General features: G+C 28.3%; 3 protein-coding genes and 1 long non-coding RNA gene across 4 annotated transcripts; 1 reads left to right on the top strand and 3 right to left on the bottom strand.

Moving 5' to 3' along the window:
• Positions 1-16: 16 nt before the first annotated feature.
• On the bottom strand, positions 17-4406 carry LOC130673263 (transmembrane protein 50A). The gene is made up of 4 exons (XM_057478228.1): positions 4180-4406; positions 3513-3619; positions 742-902; positions 17-302 (listed from the first exon to the last, which is right to left on the bottom strand). The coding sequence occupies exons 1-4, from the start codon at positions 4276-4278 to the stop codon at positions 196-198; spliced, it is 474 nt and encodes a 157-aa protein (XP_057334211.1). The 5' UTR covers positions 4279-4406; the 3' UTR covers positions 17-195.
• Positions 4407-5142: 736 nt separating this feature from the next.
• On the top strand, positions 5143-11529 carry LOC130673219 (calcineurin subunit B type 2). The gene is made up of 5 exons (XM_057478174.1): positions 5143-5292; positions 5520-5559; positions 6274-6485; positions 8182-8391; positions 11417-11529. The coding sequence occupies exons 1-5, from the start codon at positions 5290-5292 to the stop codon at positions 11462-11464; spliced, it is 513 nt and encodes a 170-aa protein (XP_057334157.1). The 5' UTR covers positions 5143-5289; the 3' UTR covers positions 11465-11529.
• A 2759-nt stretch (positions 11530-14288) lies between these two features.
• Positions 14289-16877, bottom strand: LOC130673158 (uncharacterized). Its single transcript, XR_008990844.1, has 5 exons — positions 16721-16877; positions 16431-16547; positions 15119-16344; positions 14616-14732; positions 14289-14523 (listed from the first exon to the last, which is right to left on the bottom strand). It is a non-coding gene; the product is annotated as an uncharacterized LOC130673158 (long non-coding RNA).
• A 753-nt stretch (positions 16878-17630) lies between these two features.
• Positions 17631-20751, bottom strand: LOC130673335 (protein 5NUC-like). Its single transcript, XM_057478311.1, has 7 exons — positions 20745-20751; positions 20083-20315; positions 19110-19880; positions 18923-19027; positions 18690-18857; positions 18398-18590; positions 17631-18312 (listed from the first exon to the last, which is right to left on the bottom strand). The coding sequence occupies exons 1-7, from the start codon at positions 20749-20751 to the stop codon at positions 18119-18121; spliced, it is 1671 nt and encodes a 556-aa protein (XP_057334294.1). The 3' UTR covers positions 17631-18118.
• Positions 20752-25104: the final 4353 nt, after the last annotated feature.

The raw sequence follows: 25104 nt of genomic DNA, 5'->3' as shown, positions 1-25104 counted from the left end.
TCATCAATAAATAATCATAAAGAATATTATTAATATCATTATTATTATTATAAACCATTCATCATTCTCACATTACATGATACTGCTATTATTATTATTATTATTATTATTATTATTATTATTATTATTATATTTTAATTAAAAAAAAAAATTGTAAAAATTTTTTATCATAATTTGTAATTATGCTGTTATTATTCAACCCCATTGATCTTCGGATCTTCCAAATTTGTATGTAAGTGATCCAAAAAATATAAATAAATTTTGTAACAATAAGCCAACACCCGGCCAACTGTGCTTAACATCTATTACAAATGATAATTATTTTATATAATTAGTAAATTTAAAAAAATGGCAGTCTTACAATTCTACTCACAACATCTCTACTCAAAGGAAGTAGCTACAGCTCTACTCACTCTCAACTTTACTCACAGTTTTTTTTACTCAGGTTTAACTCTACTCAGTTATATTTTTACTCAGCTACAACTCTACTCACAAAGAATCGCTATTTTATCGATAGGCTAAAATACGTGAATAGAGTTGTAGCTGAGTAAAGTTGAAGCTGAGTAAAGATATAACTGAGTAGAGTTAAACCTGAGTAAAAAAAACTGTGAGTAGACCTGAGGCTGAGTAAAGTTGTGAGTGAGTAGAGTTGTAGCTACTTCCCTTGAGTAGAGATGTTGTGAGTAGAATTGTAACACTGCCAAAAAAATTATAATTATAATAGTAATATTCTTATCTTACCTTTAGCAACGAAATCAGCGAATAATATCCAACATGCAGCAATCACAGCTGCAAATCCCATAACAAGACCAACAAATAACCAACCACGTGCTCCTCTGGCACCTAAACACCCACCATTATATGCGTCACCACGAATCTGGGCATTTGTTACTGAATTAATCCTAAAAACAATTATTGGTGTTTAATATAGTTAATTAATTAGTGTTTTTATGACTAAATAATATATTGTGTGACGAGAGGTGAAACGAATTGATTTCCTCCAGTCACACAGTATATTTTTAATGATTACTTGCATTGGAATTTAAAGTTTGAGTGCCAGTAGCCAGTCCGAAACGAGTTAATTTAAGACCAATGGTGTGATCAAGTATTAGCGTAAGCGTAAATTGTCATTTGCAATTCATAATTAAGCAGAAACTATAAATACTATTTATTATATATATTATTAATGAACTTGAATCATTATTTGTCATAGAATATGACTACAAAATACTATTTATTATTTATACGAATTTTTACAAAACTTGATCACAGTTAGAACTGTAATTTACGCAAATAAAATTAATGAACTAGGGCATGTTCAGAAATTAACTCTGGAAGAGAAAGATGCAACTTCTGGGTTCATAAATATTATCTGGTTAAATCAGAGAAACAATTCGACTACTAAATGCAATATTTGGTATTATTTCGTTTCTCTAGTTTTATTTAACCCACGAGACTTTAATTTACTAACCATCTGATTAGATATTTATCAATCTCCAGAGTGTTTTTATGAACATGTCCCTAAAATTATTATTAAACAATTGACAAGTATCAGAGTTTAAATAGCGAATGTCTTCAGTCAGCGGACAGGAAAATTATTTGTTTCTTCCCAACACGGAGAAAAAAATATTGTTCTCAGAAGTATACTGTATAGTTACAGTAACAATACGCTATAGTTATCTACTAGATTGTTACTGCAACGATTTACTGTATCGTTCTGACAACAATACGGTGGATAGCTCTGAGACCTATACGGTATCGTTCTGAGCCCTATCTGACGTCACGCGCGTTGCAAATTATATGAGATATTTAAAAACCTTTATCATTCATAAATAAATGATAAGCAAATAACTTTGATTAAATAAAATAATTCATAAAACTGATTTATTAGTTAGTTATAGTCTAAATAAATTTTAAATATAAATATAAATATATCTTTTAATTTTCCCAATTTATTTATTAGTAATTTAATTTTAAATTTAATATTAATTCAGATCTCATTTGTTTATTGATTATTTTTCTTCTATTTACGTATCACATTCAAATTATAAAACATCGACTATATATAATATTTAGATTTTTGGTTATGAATGTATATTTGATTACAAAAAGCATAAAAAAACACTTATCAATAAATGTATCAACATAGTTATGGAGATTCTACTCTGTTAATTTATTAATTACCCGTGGGTCCATATTTCAACATCACAATTATTTTTTACACTATTTTTTTTATTAAACGTCTGCTAGCAACAATTATACAATATTCAAAAGTTGGCGCGAAAATGGATGTTTAGTTAGGTTAGACGGTGCCGTGTGAGGTGACGACTACGGAAAGTCGTATAGGGCTCACAGCTATCTAATAGATAGTTACTGGAACGATACGGTATTGTTACCATAAGCATACGTATTGTTGTGGTAACGATCTACGAGTTACTATACTTTAGATCGTTCGAGGAGCAATATTTTTTTCTCCGTGAAGGGATGAAACACTAGTATATTACACACCTAGGGAGGAAAGTAGGACATTCCAACCAGCGTCTTATCTTTCTCTGTGGTATGCATACGATTTTTCACATCTGCATCTGAAAGTTTAAATTTTCGCCTCTGTTTGCGTGAAGAATGACGCATGCACTAATTTTTATCATTTATTTTCTCATTTAGAAAAAGAATGACTTTCTTCCTTCTAAACAGGCCGAATTTAAATTTTCGGCGCAGGTATGGTAAACAAATGTTTCTGCCCGCTGACTGAAGGCATTCGAAATTTACGCGCTTGCTAATATTTGCTAGCGGCATTGAACTGAAATCAGTTTGTTTCGACTGGCTGTAGAGACACTGAAACTTTAATCTCCAATGCAAGCAATCATGAAAAAAATAGTGTGTTACTCAGGATGAAATACGATTTCAAATTACGAGTGATGTTAGCCCTCACCTATGGCTCAGGCAGCCAATTTCGCCTGGTCTGAAATCGTTTGGTTTCATCCCTTGTCAAATAATATACACGGAAAGATTAGAACCCGACTGGTTACTGTTCTGCACCCGACTCAGCACGGTGCTGGAAGAAAATGCTCGGTTTTGGTGCAGCACCAAACTGATTACTGTACGGAACCTGATTGAGTCGTGTGCGCATTTCACTCAGTCGGGTTCCGTACAGTAATCAGTGTGGTGCAGTACCACAACCGAGCATTTTCTTCCAGCACCGTACTGAGTCGGTTGCAGAACAGTAACCAGTCGGCTTCTAATCTTTTCGTGTACTATACAGATACAGAGGTCCAATTTATTTTTTCGAGTTATAGAGGGAAAATATGAACCAAAAAGGCTTGTAGGGACAATGATTATTTCGACTTAAAAAGGGTTGAGATTTCGAGTAATGGAGGTTTTGGAGCTTGAGGAGAAGGGAACAAAACGTTCTTTCGAGTTTTGGAGGTTTTCGAGTTATCGAGGTTCAACTTAGGTATCGACTGTATCATCTATAAAATACTGAAGTAAACAATAATAATAATAATACTTACATAAATAGTGATATTGTACCAAAAACTCCACATACATGATATGCACCTGACATTTCTTCAGGATATTGAGCGTGAGCGTCAATAATAAACCACCATCCTGTAAAAAACTAAAAAAAAATTTTTTTTAATATTTTTGTAGAAATTTTGGGGTTTTATTCAAATAATTTAAAGTTAAGAAGACTAAAATCTCAACAATATTTAAATAAATAAGGCTACGGGTAGCGGAAATTAGACAATTTGTTTACTTTTGAATGACAAAACAAAATACTGATAGAAAAAAAAATATATTCGAAAAGCTGCAACTGAAGATTAGAAAAATACTTTAAAAAATTTATTGACAAGTGACTTAGTAATGAAAACACTGAAATTGTCGGGTTTGATACTTTAGTGCCAAAACTTCCAAGAAAAAACTTATTAAAATTAAAAAAGTCCCACCTTTTATTTAAATTTCTAATACTGATACTGAGTTAATTATAAAATATAGATTTATTTTAAATTTATAACCTAGACATTGAGATTTTAAAAATTAAAACTTAGAGAAAATTTATTAGTAACAATAAAAATCACTGAGGAATAAAAATCTACAAATATTTTAGTATTTTTATAAAACTGCTGATCAATTGTCTCCTTAAATATAAACATAAATAAAATGTATTTTTTTTTTTACCAGAGTACCAGCGAGCATTGACATCAATGCATTACGTTTTTCTCCAGCTTCAAACCAAACACAAGATGGAATTTGTATATTTTCTAAACAAGACGTCATATTTATATTTGTTTATTTATTATTAATACTTTAATATGTAATTTGTAATCAAACTAATGACACAAGTTCTTATAAAATAAAATGACAGCTCGAAATAATCGAATCCTTAGGTTTTGTTTTCATTAATTCAGTACAGGACAGGAAAATAATAAAATAAAGATGGCGCGAAATAATGAATGTGAATGTAGCTGACAAATGTCAATTTTAAAATTTTCAATAATTGAATAAAATGTAATCAGAGTAAAAATTAAAAAATTGCGTATTTAGACAAACGAAAAATCCGTACGCGCATTTTTTTAAATTTCATTAGTTTAATTTATTTATTTATTTGAAATTTATAACTCTCATGTCTGCTAAATTCACACTTATAAAGAATTCGCATTTATAGAATTTGAAAATCAGTTGGTGCAGTTTTTTATTTTTATAATTTTAATTATTTAATTCGTTTATTTGCACATAATTTAAAATTTGTCTCATATCTGCTATGATATCTGTGGTTTTTCACCTGTGGTTTTTAAAATTTTCTACAGGTGCATATTTTTAGTTTTTATTTTTTCGCAATTGATTCGTTGGAAAAAAAATCCGAAAATTGTCAATTGTCTGTTAACTTCAGGATCATTATCTGCGTGAAATGAAAATTTAAATTATCTGTAGATGATAACTTACAAATTACTGATAAAGAAGTTTTAAATAATTCAAAATTTTCTGTAAGATGGACTAAGTGTCAAAAGGATAAACTCACTATACTATTTTTGGTGGTTTAGTTCAATAAGTGTCCATGTGTGTGATGTAAGTACACATGTATTGACATATAGAAATAGATTTTTATATTTAATAACTGGCGCCTGCGCGGTAAAAATCAACTAGCCCTGGCATAGGTACATTTATGTATAGTAGACATACATTCACACACACAAATATATAAATATATATGTATATCTGTTACTGATCAATTTCATCAACTTTACCAAATATCATCTGATTCGTAAACATTCGAATAATTTATATAAAATGGTAAATATATAACTTGGATTATATTTCATATATTTTTTAAAATTAGTTAGTTTATTTTAATTTATATATTTATAATAATATGACATTAATCGATTGAATACCAGAACTAAACCATTTGATTATTATCTCGTGTTTTGTAAATGAGTTTTTTTTTTTTTAACGCAATATTTGGGAATTTTTGTTAAATTATTTTGTTTTTTTATTAAAAAACTTTTTTTTTATTTTAGGGAAATGAAAGTTCTCTGCCTATGGAACTTTGTTCCAATTGTAAGTATGGTTATATTTATTATCATTATTATTATTATTATTATTATTATTATTATTATTATTTTTTTTTTTATAAAAAATATGTGATACGGAAGTCAGCCGTCGTCTTAAAATTTTTGGATTTTTTTCAAAACGATAAATTACAAAAAAAAGTATTTTTAAAAAATTGCACCTAAAGTTTTTTAAATTTTCTACATGTGCATATTTTTAGTTTTTTTCTTTTTTGTAATTTATATGTTGAAAAAAATTATTAAAAAATTGTTTTGTTAATTGTCTGCAGACTTCGGTAGCAGACATCAGATGATCCTGAAGTTAGCAGACAATCAACAACTTTTGAATTTTTTTTTTTCAATAAATCAATTGCAAAAAAATAAAATAAAAATATTCACATGTAGAAAATTAAAAAAGCTACAGGTGGAATTTTTAAAATATTTTGTTTTTTTTTTAATTTATCATTTTTTAAAAATTCAAAAATTATAAGACGTCGGCTAACTTCAGTATCATGACATCAGACAAATTTGAAATAATAAATAAATGGAGTAAATAATTTAAAAAATGCACTTATTAATTTAAAAATTTTTTAAATGCGCATTGTTTAAAAATTTTATTTTATTAATTATTTACTCTTCATTAATAATTTTAAATTTGATGTTTGCTACATTCACACTCATTATTTCGAATTATATAAAATAATAAATGACTTTTTTTTGTTAGTTGACGCTGATGAAATAAGAAGATTAGGAAAAAGATTTCGTAAATTAGATCTTGATAATAGTGGAGCGTTAAGTATTGATGAGTTTATGTCATTACCAGAACTACAACAAAATCCATTGGTACAAAGAGTGATTGATATTTTTGACGCTGATGGTAATGGTGAGGTTGATTTCAAAGAATTCATTCAAGGTGTATCGCAATTCAGTGTCAAGGTAATACATTTTTTTTTTTTTAACTCATTCGATTAGATAATTATCAGTTTTATTTATTTAATTATCGATTAATCCTATTTTTTATTAATTAAAATAAATTACCTAGTAGTTTATCGTTGCTCCGTTTCTGAACTTTTCGAGATTTGAAAATTTTTTAAGATGTTAATTTAATGTTGACCGCAATTGTTTAAAAAAAAAAAAAATTTATTATTTATTGTAAAAAAAAGTTTATACTGTTAAGTGGGGCTGAATTCCTACGAGATTAGATGGGCCGTAAGTGTAGAGAAATAATTAATTATAATTTTCCAACACTTAGAGTTGAATGAAAAATCAATTTTTATAGTCACGCACTGAAGTAATAACTTTTATCGATTTTTCATAACCCAGAAAATGTTAAATTAGGTCACGTGTATACGCGTTTTTTTTAATGGAATAAATAATAATTAATTTTTAAAAGTAATCTTAAACAATACCCCCCTCCCTTTTTATTTAATTCATCTAATGACTTTGAACTGTAATGACCTATTTAAATTTTATTAATTATTTAAGGGCATTCTCTGTTAGTGCCCCCACTTTTATAAAAATATGCAATGACTTTCAACTGTCATAATCGTATTCACATTTCATTAATTAATTACAAAAAAATTAAAGCATTAATTGAAAAAAAGACAACGTAGTCGCAGTTTCACCGAGGTATAGCTGTACCACTACCATTACTTAGCACGTATTTTCCATACCCCCACTATCTATTTTAGGACGAATTTTTCGTTGGGACTACTAGAACTTTTTTTTTAAAATTACTTGCAACTCTGTCTAGAAAATGTCATACAATCCAATAGATTCTCGTAAATTTCCATAGAGATTTTATAAGAATGAATGAGTTCTATGAGAAGTGCTCTAGTTAAGTATAGGCCTTATACATACAGCTATAAGAATCTATCGGATTTTTTAAGCAGGGAGTTGTTATCAATTAGGAATTAAACGAAATTTGTTGAATAAATTTTAGGGTGCATTCGGGAATGATCTAGCCCTAGCTCTCGCTATATGACAACGCTTGACTAGAACTAGAGCTAGAGTATTTCCGAATGCACCCTTCGTCTACAAAATTTGAAAATTCGAATTATAAAATTGACATGAAGGTTTTACAGAAATTTATTTTCCAATTTTCGTTTAACTCCCAAATGCAATCAACTATAAGTAATTTTTTTTTAAATTCTATATCTCGTTGAAATTGCGATTACGTTGTCCTTTTTTCAATTAATGATTTAATTTTTTTGTAATGAATTGATTAAATTTTGATACGCTTATGACAGTTGAAGGTCATTGAAATTTTTTAAAAAGTGGGGGCACTGTCTGAATATGGCTTTAATAAAAAATAATTAAAGCATTAGTTGGCTATAATTAGAAATTTTTTAGGTTAAAATCTATTTTACAAATTTCGTTAATGAAAAAATTAAAAAATAACTGTAATTAATTTTTTTTTTAATTGATATCCCAGCAAAATTGTAACCACGTGGTCATTTTTTCAATCAATGCTTCATTTTTTTAACAATTAATTAATAAAAATTAAATACGGTGATGACAGTTGGGAATTAGTGGCCATCTTTGAAAAGTAGGGGTGGGGGTACTGCCTAAGATTTCTCTTAATTGATATCAGTAAAATATATTACATTCTTATAATTAAATGATGATGTAGGGTGATAAGGAAAGTAAATTGAGATTCGCATTCCGAATTTACGACATGGATAATGATGGGTTTATAAGTAATGGCGAATTATTTCAAGTTCTTAAGATGATGGTTGGTAATAACCTTAAAGACACTCAACTTCAACAGATTGTTGATAAAACAATTTTGTTTGCCGATAAAGATGAAGACGGAAAGATAAGTTTTGAAGAATTTTGTTCGGTAAGTTATTTTGTTGTATTTTATAAAAACATTCATTCTTCTGGAAAGATTTTCGTTTTTAGTTACTATCGTATCACTTATTTATTTATTAATTATTTATATATTTATATATATACCGGGCATTCCATCACAAATCATCTAATATAAGGCTTTGAAATTAATCCTCTTTGGTTTAAAAATTTTTTGTGTGTTTTAGTAATTTTATAAAATAGTTTTTGTATATTATTAGAGTTATAATCTGAGACGTGCAAAAGCTATTTCAAATATTTATTAAAACTGTGAAAAATTTTTTAAAATTTAATTTAATTAAAAACTCTCTGTGTAAAAAAAATTCGTTCCAAACAAATTCCAAAAAAGTTCGACGTATGAGGCTTCTAAACTTGAGACGGATTAGAACTTTGAGTGAAGCTTTCGTAACTTTAATAATGAGAAAAAAAGTTTATCTACGAGGAGAGAAATGTCAAGCAAATATGCCTATGCATCATAGTAATTTACATTACTCTATAGTTTGTGTCACGATGCTCTTATGTGACTGCTTATTACGGTGGTCGTTAAAAATTAAATTTTCTCAGGCGCCCCATAAAAAGCTTCTTTTTAGTGAAAGAATAAGTGGGGAATTTAGTTTTTTCGTTTTAAGTAAAAATAACACGTGCTGAAGGACGATCAAAGTGCATTTTTCAATACAATCGCGGTTTTTTTTTAAATATCTCATGAAATATGCAGATTAGAGGAAAAAACCATAGGAAAAATTTTGTAGGAAATTGAATTCTTGACAAAAAAGGTGATGTTCATTTTTCTTATAAAATGTGTATTTATGAAGATATTTTTAAAAAACTTTTTTAGATCTTATCAATTGAGCATTTAAAAGATAACTAATGTTAAAAATAACGTTTTTTCTTAAATATAGACAACTTCGTAACTCGTAACATATCAATTATTCATGCTTGTTATAGTTTTTATATACTTAGAAAAATTTTATTTTCAAAATTTGTAATCTTTAAAACGCTTAATTCATCAGATCTAAAAAAAGTTTTTTTAAAATATCTTCATAAATACAAATTTAAAAAAAAAATGAACATGACCTTTTTTGTCAAGAATTTAATTTCCTACAAAATTGTTCCTGGGGTCTTTTCCTCTAGTCTGCATATTTCATGAGATATTTAAAAGAAAACCGCGATTGTATTGAAAAATGCACTTTGATCGTCCTTCGGCACGTGTTCTTTTTACTTAAAACGAAAAAACTAAATTCCCCACGTATTTTTTCACTAAAAAGAAGCTTTTTTATGGGGCGTCTGAGAAAATTTAATTTTTAACGACCACCGTAATAAGCAGTCACATAAGAGGGTAGTGACACAAACTATAGAGTAATGTAAATTACGGTTCTAGACCAGAATATCCAATGCAAAAAGATCCAATGCAAAAATAACCATGAAAAATATCCAGTAGAAAAAATATCCATAAGTAATAATTACCACTTGAAATAAATCCGTGTTTAAAAATATCCATAACCGCTTTGCCGATCGGTATCCACTAATTATAAGATTTATTATCAGTAATTATACATTAAATACATTCAAATTATAATAATCCATCAAAAATATCATATTATTAACATGTTCTATATCTATTTCATGGGCCATTAATAAAAAAATACCCTATTTCCTAACAGTTACAACACATTTGTTTTATCATTATCGCATATATAAATATTTATTAAAAAATCTATATTTTTACAATAATGGTATTAAAAATATCCATGTATAAATTGGTGTTTTCATATCAATGAACCACTTTTGCAAAGAATTATTATTCGCAACCGAATGGCCTAAATATCAAATAATATAAATTTTTGTATGATCAGTCCTGAGCACATTTAACGCTTCAGACATGAAAAAATATGACCAGACATGAACAGGCATGGACAGGTATGATCAGGCCTGATCATGTCTAATTTCAGGCCTGATCGTATATGAACAGGCATGATCAGGTCTAATTTCAGACCTGATCATACATGAACAGGCATGGTCAGTTCTGATCATTTTTTCCCGAGTTCCTTAACCTTGATCCATAATCATTAACATTATGGCAAAAACAGTTCCGAGAATTGCTATTTTGGATATTTTTGAGAATTGATTATTTTCATTTGGATATGTTTATTTATGGATAATTTTTTCAATGGGTATTATTGTATTGGAGATTTTTCATGGATATTTTTATGATGGATATTCTGACCGGTCACCGTAAATTACTATGATGCATAGGCATATTTGCTTGACATTTTTCTCCGTGTAGAACTTTATATGAGCGAATTGTTAGTCAAAAAAATAATCTTTTCAAAACATATTTCTCGAAACGTATTTTTACTACATTTGACCCTCGTTCCGAAAAAGTTAAAAAACCCTTAACATTTAGAACTTTTTATGAACGAGGATAAAATGTAGTAAACATACGTTTTAAGGAATATCGTTTAGAAACTTCCTTTTTTGACTCAAAATTTACTCATATACTTTTTTTTTCACTATCAAAAACACAAAAGCTCTTATCTGTCTCAAACGTTTAGAAGTTCCACATGCCGAACTTTTTAGAATCTTTTTAGAACGATTTTTTTTTACACGGGTTTGATTGAAATCGATTCAATCTCAATCAGAGTTCACGAGGGCGCTTTGAGCGTTTTCCGAATGACCGATTGATTTTAAACCGAACCCTATCCAAAAATTCCCATAGAATCCATTCAACTGCGACAAAAACCGCATAGAATCCTATAGACTGTATTGGTTTCTATGCGGTTTTTGTCGCAGTTGAATGGATTCTATGGGAATTTTTGGATAGGGAATTCAATCGTGATTTTTAATCAGAAAAATTACAGAGTCTAGATGATTTGTCATGGAATGTTCCATATATAAATGATTAATACAATAAATATAAACCAACTATATCATAAACAAAAATTCTTTCCATTAATTAATTATGTAATAAACGGATTAAATTTTTCCTTTGTCGATTAATTATTTGTTTATGCATTCAGGTTGTTGGCAATACTGATATACATAAGAAAATGGTCGTCGACGTATAATTTATTTAAATTATTTGAAAATTTAAAAAAAAATACTAAATAACTTCGACATCATTATTGCATAATTACTTAAAAAAAAAAAAAAAAAAAAATGTATCTCAATTTCACTCCATTTAATATTATTGATAACAGGAAGCTGAGATCTGTTTAAAAGTAATAATTATTAATTAATTGTCTTACAATTTTTAAATAAATTTTTTTTCAATTTATATCCATAATATTTATCAATCGCGACACTTTAAATTAAGAGCACAAACGAATAATAAATTTTGCTCGTTATTTCGTAATCTAATTATTATTAAAGTCTACCATGTATAAATATACATTAATATATATATATTTTTTTTTGTTTACTATTTAATTATTTATTTTCTATATTTTTTAATTACATCGAAAATAAATTTATTTTAAATTGTAATCAATTGCAATAATATTACAAAGATTATCTAATTATTATTTTTTTGAGTTTTACAGATTTTTATTAAATATATTAAATATATGAATAATTATTATTGTTATTAAGGGTGTGCGAATAGTTCGAATTTAAATTATTCAAATTCGAATGCGACATTAATATAAATAATCAATTACACTTAAATAATTACTCATATAAAAAAAATTCATACATATATATTTAATTAAATGATAAATAATTTCAATAGTTTATATAAATTTTATAAATTTAAGTTATTAAATTTATTTAGAATCTCAAATTTAATCATTATTTATTTTTTATATTTATAAGTACAATTAAATAATTAGAGCTATTAGCGCACCCTTAATTATTAATTTAATTTAATTATGTAAATGTATATGCAATGGATGTGTTAAAGAACATGTTTCAATATGTACTCTAATGAAATAATTTTTTTATGCAATAATAATCCGTATTTAAAAATAATAAATTATAAATAAAGGCGTAATATCGCTATTTTCTCCCTAATTAATATAAATAATAAATATAACAATGTGTTATGAATAATGTTTTCCGATTGTAAGTTTTAATAATCCAAAAAAAAAAGAAAAAACAAAAAAAAAATAGGTGTGTTGATTTAATTTCTATTACAACAATTTATGTACATAAATATTAATTCTGCGTATTATGCAGAAATAAATAAAAATAAAGCAGCACTGAAAAAATTTTTTCAACTTTCTCAAACTGTCCAGTCAATAAAAGTAAAAAAAACGTTAATTATTTCATTTAAATTAAATTTAAAAATTTAATATTGTATAACTTAATCAAATTGTGTATATTGAATTGCTATTGTAAGTTCTTTATCTTTTATCAATTAATATTTTCATCTTATACAACTAATTAGTAAAATATAATTGAAATATATAAATACATATAAAAACATTATTTGTTAATTGATAAAATAATTTTTCCTTTGTTCCTTCACGGAAAAAAATTGTGGCTCTCCCTACCACAATATTGTAGTAAAACATTGTATTAGTAGGTACTCCTTCTAGTGGTTTTCTTAAGGAAGTCTTACGTAAATCTGCATCATCAGTCTTGGAAAAGTCTGAGGCATGATACTTTCGTAAGATACGTTAAGTAAATCTGTTGAGATGTATTAGCTCAGATTTGCTGCAGAATTGCTTAAGATACCTGGGCATGGCCGCCCTTACTTCGTTACTTCGTGAGCCGTCTATTCAGCATTAGTCTAGTAAATTCAGTGGCGCCCACTAAATATTCGATATAATTTTATCGAGTAATAATATTATTAATTTGTAGCACTTTAAATTTAAATGAAGACCACTGGATCAGCTATAGGTACTGTGTGTTGAGCTTGGAGTGATTCAGAAAAAAAGAAACCCGATATCTTCAGCAATTCTGCAGCAACTCTGACCTAACATTGATATATAGTAGACATATTGGTTAAGAATTGCTGCAGACTGTTTCTACAGATTTCCGAAAGTTTTTAAGAAGAATCTTAAGCAAGACTTGATGAAATCTTTGGCAAGTATACTTATGAGATACATCTTCTTCACGTCTTGTTTAAATCTATCGTAAGAAATTTACAGAAAGACATTCGTTAAGTAACTTGCTTAAGACAATGCTGCCAGGGGCCATAAATATAACTTACAATTAAATTTGTAGTAAACATTGATGACCGTAGTCGGCGTGACTACACGTCTGGTTAAGGTTATTCCAAATAAGTGTTGGCATTTCTTTATTTCAACTTGCCGTAGCAACCTAAATTTTTTTTCCGTGTTACAATAGGATAGAGGTACCGTTTCTGGCCACCTTAGGGCCATTAATTAAAAAATTAATTAATTAATTAATTAATTAAACTGCTCATTAATTGAAATGAAGTCTTATATGTCCAAAAAGAGAGCAGTGGCCACAAATGGTACTTCTACTCTACACATATATTTTGTATTTATAAATATTTATTACAGTTGAAGCTCTTTATAAGTATTTTTCCTCTCGTACAAATAGCGCTGCAGACAACTAGCCTAGTTGCTTGCGCAAAACCTGAGCTGGAATGTTTGCGAGACACCTTTGGCTTTCTCCTACTACAGCTCAGTCTTTCTCAAAATCTTGCAGTCTGTTGCGCCAGATTTGCTGCAGAATTAAGCAGTAGACTCAAGCACCAAGAAATTCGTTCAACTGTTTTTCTCAAGGGACTTAAGAAAGACGATTCCGACTGAAGAATTTACTCAAGACATTTTATACACACAATCTTGCCTCAGACTTCTTCAAGGCTGACTATTCAGACTTAGACACAGATTTATATAAAACTTTTGTATCCGTGTGAGTACTGAGGATTTAATACATGTGTAAAACGCATGTAATTGGGTTTAGAAAAGAAAATTAAAATTGTTTGTAAACTCGAATGTGTCGATTTTATTGAACATGTTATAAATTAATTAATACATTGAGTCTTTGAAGTAAATATTTGTTTATCTTTTTAAACTAAAGAAAAAAATATAAAATGTTATTTTCTGTCCTTTTCATATTCTATATATTCGAAGAAAGTACAGGTTTTATGGTCAATCGGACCTAAACACTTTTCGTCCTCCTTACAACAAGGATTAGCGGTAAAACGATTACACTGATACAAATAATGAAAAAACAAAAATTTATTTTACTTTTTAAGCAAACAGGTTATAAATTACTAAACTAAAAATAGTTATTTTTACTTACTTCTTCACCCGTCAAAGCACACTGTTCTTCTGCTCGTGAGAAAATTGCCAGTAGTGCAACTAATAACGCAAATAATACAAATTTTAAATGCATTTTTGTATAGTAATTGATAGTAAACTGAAATTAAAAATTATTAAGATGAAAAATTGGTCTGAAAAAATTTTTTAAAGAGTTTTTATTATCACGGGTAGATTTTTGAAAAATTCAAAGCCTAATAAATATTATTGGAACGGTTCTTATATGCAAATAGAAATTGATTTTTATATATTATAGAAAACATCCCCTTAATTTAAGGAAACTATGATCATAATGTATAGGATCTATTAAAATTTCATATTGGAGAGTTTCATAAATTTTAATTCTAAAAACTACATTTTTTGACTAAGAGTAAGGTTTTTCGAACAAGTAAATAGAATATTTTAGGAAACCTAGGATTCCTTTTTATCTGCCTACATGGATTTTTTCTTTTTGGACTAATGGTAATTAATTAAATAATTACTTACTCAAATGTTAAATTGAGCTGCTGCTGATTCCAACTTTCTTGCAAGTATCACTATATTGTAAAAAATTAATTTTTATCAGTCACTTAAGGTAAAGAACCATCAATATTTATTCAACTGATAAATCAATTTTTTAATATTTTTCATTTTAGTGATATTTTTTTTTTAATAATAATAATGTGTCCGTTACCTCTTATTTATAAATGATTTAAAACAGTCAGATTGATTTTCATTCACACATAATATTTTCTTAGCTTTATTAAGAAATTTATGAAAAACGAAAGAAAATAAAAATATTTACTTTGTTATCCGTCTCGAAAACAATACATATTTTTTCGCGGGAATTAACAAATAAGCAGAATATTTTTTCATTTGTTATATATTTATATTAAAGTATAGTATACATATTTACCCGATAAAAAATGATTTTGTATAATTATAAATAAGTCCATATATAATCAGATCTGAAAATTGGCCAGATCTGATCATATATAATCATATATGATTAGATATAATCATGCATGAACGAATATAGTCATTTTTGAAATCTCATTGAAAATATCTGTATATTTTCGAGTCTACTTGATCAAATGATCTGAAATTTTCAGAAAAGTTGATAGCCAACAAGCTCTTTCGATTGCCGCCTAAACCATCGGTTTATTAGTTGAATAGTTATAGACCGGTCACACACATACATACACACATACACATACACGCACGCACACACAAACGCACACATACATACATACGGACACTCGGACATCATTCTGAAAATAGTCAGAATAGCTTCCTAGGACCTCAAAACGTCGACATCTGATGAAATTTCGATTTTCGCAAATCGGAATGAAAACAATAACTTCCCGAAATTTCGAAAATCGTCGATTTTCTTAGCGGGAAGATAAAAGTAATTTTCATTCATGGTTTTTTTTACTGAATAAATATGAAATATTACTATATTTTCGAGACACGTTTTCTTCGTGTACTCTAGTGTGCATGTGAAAAATGGGTGAAAAAATAAAATAAAATTTGTTTGTAAATTCTGATGTTTAAATTTTATTTAATATATCATTGAACATATTATAATTTAAACATTCAATATTTTTTTTTTTCTTTACATCTGTTAAATTTTAACAGTTTGCGACTTTACACGTTGCTGCCTCCTCTCTACCAAAACGTGAACAAACTTCTTCGTAATAATTACAACAAGGCTTTTCCGCAAAAGGATCACACTGATACAAATAACAAAAAAAACAATATGTTTTAGTTTCATAGCATAAAGTTTATAAATTACAAAATCGAAATTATTTTTACTTACGGCTTGACCCGTCAAAGCACACTGACCTTGTGCTCGTGCACAAATTACCAGTAGTGCAACCAATAAAGCAATTAACAATAATTTTGAATGCATTTTCGCAAAGTAATGAATTGTAAACTGAAATTAATAATTTTAAGATAAAAAATTGGTACGAAAAAGTTGTTAAGTATACTACAATATTATTGGAATAGTTCTAATCCACAAATAAAAGTTTTTTTTGATATATTGTTGGATATATCTATGAGTCATGGAAAATATATCTCCTAGTAATTAATTAAAAAATTACTTACTCAAATGTTGAATTGAGTTATTACTGATACCAATTCGTTTGCAAGTACCACTGGATTGAAAAAATTCACTTTTATATATCTATTTCTTATCAGTGTGCCTATACTTAAAATACACAGTATTTATTCAATTGATGGATCATATTTTTTTTTATTCCGAAATATAACAATATTTTATATTTTTTTATTTATCATATAATCACAGTGCAATATTATTGTGTTTCGTTTTTGTTTAATAAAAATCTGCGGGTTACTTCTTATGTAAATTATTACATATTCTAAAATTGAATTTTATCTAAGCTGTATTTTTTTAGCTTTAATATAAATAAATATAAATATGAAAAAAAAATACCGAGAACATAAATAAAAATATTTATTTTGATGTGGTCGGAAAAAAAAAATATTTTGGGTATTGATAAATAAGCAATTGTTTGAGTATTCGTTATAACTTAAATTTTTCTCGATGAAAAAAGATTTTATACAATTGTATAAAATTATATATAAATTGGATAGAAATAATGGCCTGATCCAATTGTATACAATCGTACATAATTATATCTAGTTGTATACAATCATATACAATCGTATACAAATTGTATATAAATATATACATTTGTATATAATCACATAATGTTTTCGTATAAATTATATATAATTATATACAATTCTATATAATTGTATACAAATATATACATTTGTATATAATTTTATTATTCTTTTTTGCATTTTTATATAGAATTATATACGATTGTATATAATTATATAAAAATTTCATATAATTATGTATCGCCTCTATCCAATTGTATATAATTCATATATAACTGTATACAGTTATATAAAATCTTTTTTTATCGGGTTATTGCTGGAATCAATTGGTTTGGACATAATAAAAAATAATCTGATTAGTTTCCATTTTCTGATAATCTTTTGCAGACATATATCTGCAGAGATTTTTTATTTTAAATTACTTTTTGTGTCACACTTGAAAGATTAATTCGTTATTAGAAACGTATACGAGTCGAGTTTATAAAAATTTCAGAACTAAGTTATTTTTCGGTATTAAAATCATATTAAGTAAAGGAAATATTTGAATAATGGCCCTAATTAAAAACTTCGATTGAAACTTCTTCTTTCCTCCTTCTGTGATTCCAATTGGAGATTGCAATCAGAGGTAGTTATTAATAAAAAAAGCTGTAGGTCAGTGTGGTTGGTATTAATAAACTTTATATTAAAACTTTCAACCAAACATTCAATTTTTATTATTGGTAATTTCGACATGTTGCACTGAGCTACGTTTATTAGATTTATTCTCCGTAGCGTTTGGTCTCCGTGTTTCTGTGGTAGCCTCTGTTTCAGTACACTCGTTGTCATCAATGCCTGGCCCCCTTTCTGGTAAAGATTCTATAATCTGGGAGGCCAGGCATTAATGACAACGAGTGTACAGCTCAATAAATTGAAATATATGTATCCCGAGCAGAAGGGCTGATATGCCGAATTCTTTGAAGGTATAATATAGTGAATTCTGTCACCTAATTCGGGGTGTAATGGACTTCGAGCATTTATGTACCAATGGACCGCATCTTTAAGGTCACCATCTATAAAAGTATAAAAATCAAATGAAATTCGATCAATTACTGTCACATCATTCCGTGCAAATAATTAAGAACCTCTCGTATTCACCTAGTGTGGTATTAAATTTACTTCTCCGATGACTTGAATTGAATCTTACGGCAAGTCTTTCATCCATAAGTACTTTATAAATATTGTCATCAACAAGTTTTTCGTAATGTGGAAATACGCACTCTGCGCAACGAACAAAGAACAAATCGGGAATTACTCTTGACCCAATAGGTTTACTCAGGTCATATGTTACCTGTAAAAGATAAATAGATTTTTTAAAGTTTTAGACAATAAAATTTACTTTAAATGTCTATAAATAAATACTATGTATTTTATAATAAACAATATTTACTTTAATTCCTGATACTTGTAAAAATCCACCCCAAAATTGAGAAATTTTGTAGTTTTCCATTCCACGTAAACTGTATTCAAATTGGTCACGAATATCTTTACCAGTTAACTCCATTTTGTAAATTTTACTTTTATAAGTTATTGAAAGATCAATATTTTCTTGAACGATCTATAATTATAAAAGATTACAATCATTTTGTTATTTTATTTATTAATTATAATTATTATAGTTACCGGATTTTTTCTAACATTGCTCATACCATCTGCAAGTAATACACTACTTACAAGAGCTATTGCAGCATCTGTCCAACCTTTATTACTTTCAATTATGTTTAGATTCTATTTTTATAAAAATAATCATTATAAATTTATATAATGAAAAATTTTTTACATAAAGACGGATATTTTGTTAAAGTCATACGTATTCAATAAGAGCATCAGCAACAACATCTCCGAGAGTGCATTCTATCCTTCTGCAAGCGTACATGTAACCTTCCAAAGGAACTCTTGTGTACCCAACGGCGGTCAAATTAATCGGATCTGCCGGAAATATATCAAACTCTTTCAGAAAAATTGGATCTTGTTTTATTTTGTCATCCAGCAAAATAGGTTTTCCCTCAAAACTTTTAATTTCACCCTGGTCATCAAAAACAACCGACAAGTTTCCTAGATATTTTGTGTAAGCGTAAGCCTGGACTATATAAACGCTACGATTTTTCCCATTTTCCATTTTATTAATTACTGTCGGATAAGGACCTTCCACTATCTGCGAAAGAATTTGGGTGCCAACTGGTGCATCGCTAGACAATAATGAGTGTGAGTGACCGTTTACTATTAAATCGATATCGTCAACAACTTTGGCAACGTTCTGGTCAAATTCGTAACCCGAGTGACTTAAACCGATTATTATTTTAACTCCTTGCTTCTTTAGCTTTGAAACTTCATTTTTTATAGGTTCTATTTCAGATAAAAATTTAATGTGTCGTAAACCCCTAACGTCGGAAGATGTGTATCCAACTATTCCAACTTTGTGGCCATCTACATTTAGAATAATACTTTTGTGTAAATTTGGCCGGTTAACCGATGGTTCGTTGGTTAAATCCAAATTGCAAGTCACTACCGGAAATGACAAATTATCTATATAAGATATTAACTTGTTAATTCCTCTAGTGAATTCATGGTTTCCTAATGTCTAGATTAATAAAAAAAAAAAAAGAAAACGTTAAAAAAAGGTTTTTGTGCATACTCAGTAATAGAGAATTCGATTTTTTCATTACTTTACTTATTTATATTAAAAACCTCGCTCGAATTTGCTGCAGAAACCTTTGGCTAGCGCTACCAACACAAGGCTTCAATCTTATATTTTTTTCATATAATAACGTTTAAATACTTACTGTAGCATTCGGTTTCAGTGCATTTAATAGTCGGTAAGATATTGTATCCGTGTACTTATCGAATAGTTTTGAACCCTCAAAAATGTCACCAGCATCGAGATAGAGTATCGATATGTTTAATGCTTTACTTCTTTCTCTTTCTTGTTTTACAAGAGTGGAAATTCGTGGGAAACCTCCGTAACATGCCCCACCACCGCCTCTATGTCCTTCGCAGGGTAGTGCTGCTTCTGCTCCTTATGTTTCTTCAAACCTTTGAACATATTTAAGATAAGAGACCCAGTATCAGATCAGGGAATTAGTACTCGATCACTCATGTATTGACATCTATATTTACTGAATTTGACTAAATATAAATAAACATACCATTTTTATATAGTGGAAACCTAAACATGCAAACATGCAAATAACCTTCTCAATAAGACAATTTATAGATAAATTGAGAAAAATATAGATAGCCCGAACTGGGAATCGAACCCAGACCAATTCGGTATCGCGCCGAGTGCTCTACCAGTTGAGCTATCCGGCCCTATACTATATTCCGTTCAATTTGATCTATAACTATAACATGGAGTGATCGAGTACTAGCTCTTTTACCTTCTATATATTATATAAGAAAAATTATAATTGAAAATAAATAATAAAATTATTTACAAAAGATTTACCTCCCATGTATATCATTAGTATGAACAATATTTAGTCTCCATTCTGCATTATTGGTATTTTGGTCATCTGATTCACTTACAGGTAATAACAAAATCACATCAATTATACTGATAACAATCATCATAAAAAATATATATTTTGAATACTCCATGGTTTATTCTGGAATATTATTAAAATATTTTTGAAACTTAACACGAAAGTTCGATTTTGAAAAATAAATTTAAAAAGTTTTATCAACCGAAAATCTACCAATCGTTTTCGAGAGCATTGGCCGACCAAACCTACTTAAAAAAAAGTATTCATGTTTGTGTTTGCAGTTTACATACTTTAGTAGACTTCAATAGAGCATCATTATATCAGTACCCTAGCCGATTCGTTTATATAGAAAAAATATCTAAAACATACTTGGTATTTAGTATGATTCCAGTTTCTTTTTGCTATATTTCTCATAATTTATCCAAATTATACTCAAACAATACTTATAGGGGAGGGTGGGGCAGAGCGGCCCCCCTGGGTAGAGCGCCCCCCCCCCCTGAAATTTTGATCAAAAAATAAATTTTTTTTTTTCGACTAATTACTATAAATCCGATATGTTTGCGCATTTTTACCCCTACGCATGACATTGGGGGCAAAATGAACAAGCCCAAAATTTCGAAAAAGTGATTTTTCCATATTTTTATCGTCAAATTAAAAAAAAATTATTATAATTCCACATTTCTATCCCTACGCATAACACCGGGGGTAAAATGGACCAGCCGAAACTTCCGGAAAAATTATTTTTTCATATTTTTCCGCCGTTTCTCTATGTAAGAGGCAAATTTGGTCATTAAAAATTTCTAAAAATAACATTTTTTTTTTAGTTGATAAATTTTTGAAATAAAGTAAAACTATAGAATTGTTTTTTTTTTTTTTTATTAAATAACAATTAGTAATTAAGGTAATCGATAGTGAACGATTTATTACACCTAAAAAAATTTTTTTTGAGTAACATAATACCAAAAATAGTTGTCAAGAGAAAGAAATAAATCCTTAATGATGAAAACAATTTAAAAAAACAAAAAAACGAAAAAAAAAATTTTTTATCATTTTTTGGAGGGGGGAAGTTCTGCCCCACAAAAAAAAAAAATTTTTTTTCAGAATTTTGGCAAAATGTCCATAAATTTGTTCGAAATAGGACAAAAGTAAAGTAATCTTATGGTTCAAAGCCACAAAAAGTAATAATTGGCTTAGGGGGGCCGTTCTGCCCCACCCTCCCCTAATTTGTATGTATTTTAAATATTTAATGTTTATAATAAACATAATATTTAATTTTTCTAAAAATTAACTTTTAGTAAAAGAGAATCAAAAGCAAATAAAGGAGGGTCAAAAAAGAATTTTGAAAATCTTTTACTTGATCCTCTTTTTTTCGATATTATTGACGTGTAAAACGAGAAATATTATCATCAGCAGAGTACCAGAAGACAATTAAAATTACATGGAGTTAAATGAGAAGGTGGTATTTCGTATGATTTTACTTCGGTTTTTTTCAACAGTGAAAAACAAAGAGAATCAAAAGTATTAACAGAGAATCAATCAATTCTTCAACTCAGGAACGTAAGAGTAACAGAATAACATATTCAAACTGTTCCGATCGTTTTCAAATTTTTACACAATATGTACTTTTATTAGATACACATAATTTCGAAGAATGTAAAGAAAAAAATCGATTTTTTTGAAAATCATGAACCAGAATCATCCCTTACAGCAATTTAAAATTTTTCGATCGTAGAGCACACTCTAATGCTTCGTATTAAGAGTCGTGCAATTGTATTATTGTATTGTATATCCAAGTATCATCGCAGCAGAACGTTAAAATGGCAATACTATTGTCATTACAGATATCCGAAAAATCACTAATACACGGAAAAAAATTAACTTTAAAAATTAGTGTTTGAAATTATAACCCGGAACCCGGGTATCAATATGGGGAATTTTATTATTCCAAATAATAAATTTTATCATACGTGTCGTCAATTTTCTAAGTATCAGTTACGTTTTTTAAAGTACAAATAGTAATTTTTCTTGCATAGACAATAAATTTTCATACTTATCCTGTAATCATTCACGTTTTTCAATCATAAATAAAAAAATTACTATTTAGAATGATAGTATTTACTGATCACTTTATCATTTTTGTACTTGTCGTTCTTAATTTATATAGTTCATTTTTTTCCGTGTAAGACAATCTTGTCGATAGTTTTTGATAAAAAAAAATTAATGTAAATTGAAAGACGTCAAGTTGCAATACAGCCTCATTAACTATTTCATATGATATGTTTCAATATTCAGGCTCAGTGACTTGTGTTGATTAATCAATTACTTGCAATAATTTAAAAAAAAACTTTTAACAAGTAAATTTATTGGTTGAAAAACAAATAAAAATACGTTTTTTAAAACTGAAAATGTCAATTCGCGGTTAATATCAATGTATTAATTGTAATGAAGCAAAAAAAAAAATTATATGGAAGCAATGAAATTTTTTTACATTGAAAAATAATTGTTAAAATCAGACTGTGAAAATTTTTGACTCAGTCATCTATTTTAATTAAATTATCTCAATTTTAATAACCGAAAAGCTCATTAATCATTAATAAGACGTATGTGACACAACACTCACAAAGGCTTCTTGGTAGTTAGCTTGACATTGGCTCAACTGCGCAAGTTCCACGTTCTTAATAAACGCTGTTACGATCTATCGTACCGTCAATATAACGATACGAATACTTACAATGACAAAACGATAACCTATTTTGTCAAACTAAATTATATCTTGATAGCAACTTTTCGGAGTATGGTTCAAATAAAAAAATTATTTCTTATTAGAAGACGAACATTGAATTGTTCATTTAACGATACTATAGATCATTAAAATAAACAAGGATGTTGTTAAATTAACTGTACGTACTGCAATAATTAAGAAATGAATAGTTATTTTCACAATAAACGGTTTGACTATACTTTAAATCACTTATAAATGACAAAATTTTTCTCGCCGTGTAGAAGTGTCGCACGACTAGATGAAACCACAATATTTTCTGCTATTTTTTGCGTGTTAGCCTAATTAAAAAAAACCGAGTTTTTATTCAACGGAAAACTTCTAAAGTCTTAAGGAAACTATTATGACTATTTTTACGATAACGTTTTACTGTCGTTATTATACTATCATAATTGCACACCTTGAACGCAAAGCGGAGAGGTCACTACCGGTGACCAATTAAGGTGTGCAATTAAGTGTTCTATTGTCACCAAATTTTTATCATATGGTATCGACTATCGTTAATTTTAGTATAGAAATATCACTACCACAAGAAAGAAACATGTAAAAAGTGGATTTCTTTGTGTGTTAAAAAATCAATCGATCAAAGCTGTTCAAGCAAAATAATAACATTGTTGAATTAATACTCGAAAGTGTTGAAAATTCAATAATTGATTTATTTAACACTCTTTTTTTACACTGACGCATCCTTTTTTACTGTGTAGATTTGTATACACCGCAAAAATTTCAAGTCCACGGTGTGGTGTAAATGATTTGGTGTTACAATTTTCAATACCGCTGGTGTAAAAGTTAAACGGCGCATGGTATTAAATTTTAGACCGTTTGAAATAGAACGCTCGTACCACCAATGGTATAATAAGTTATTTATTTAAAACTCTTTATTACTTTAACTAAGTATTTAATTTTAATTTTTAAATAATCTACTTCAATTACAATAACGATATAATAGTGCTGTAATCTACATATTATTTTATAACAGGGTATATCTCAACCTTGCCAAGTTTGGCCCCTTTATTAATTGATCTTATTAAGGGCGCCACTGGAAGATAAGACTCGGCCTTCCAGAACCGGAGATGTTAATATTATAAATCAGGGTCGTTGAAAAGTATAAGAGTGAGGAGATTGAGGGATTAAATTTATGTAACACACAATTTTATATCAATATAAGTTTCACTTTTATTTAACAAATCACAATTATGCCCACCGGGCTTTTATTCCTTATAACTATTTATAGCAAAACTGTCCACCGGACTTTTATTCTTAACAAATGATAAAATTTGGTCCACCGGACTTTATTAATTACGACGACGAGTCCCCTGGACTTTTATGACGAATTGGCCACCGGCCTGATCCCCTGGATCTTTTAATTAAACAAACGAATGAGTCCCCTGGACTTTATAACAACTTGGCCACCGGCCTGATCCCCTGGATCTTATTTATTTTAACGACGAGTCCCCTGGACTTTTATAACGAAATGGCCACCGGCCTGATCCCCTGGATCTTAATAAAATTAGTCCCCTAGACTTTATACGAAAATGGCCACC

This window comes from Microplitis mediator, chromosome 8 (assembly GCF_029852145.1).
Source record: "Microplitis mediator isolate UGA2020A chromosome 8, iyMicMedi2.1, whole genome shotgun sequence".
Taxonomy (NCBI): domain Eukaryota; kingdom Metazoa; phylum Arthropoda; class Insecta; order Hymenoptera; family Braconidae; genus Microplitis; species Microplitis mediator.
The sequence above is the reverse complement of the archived record's forward strand: the minus strand, read 5'-3'. Positions and strand labels throughout refer to the sequence as shown.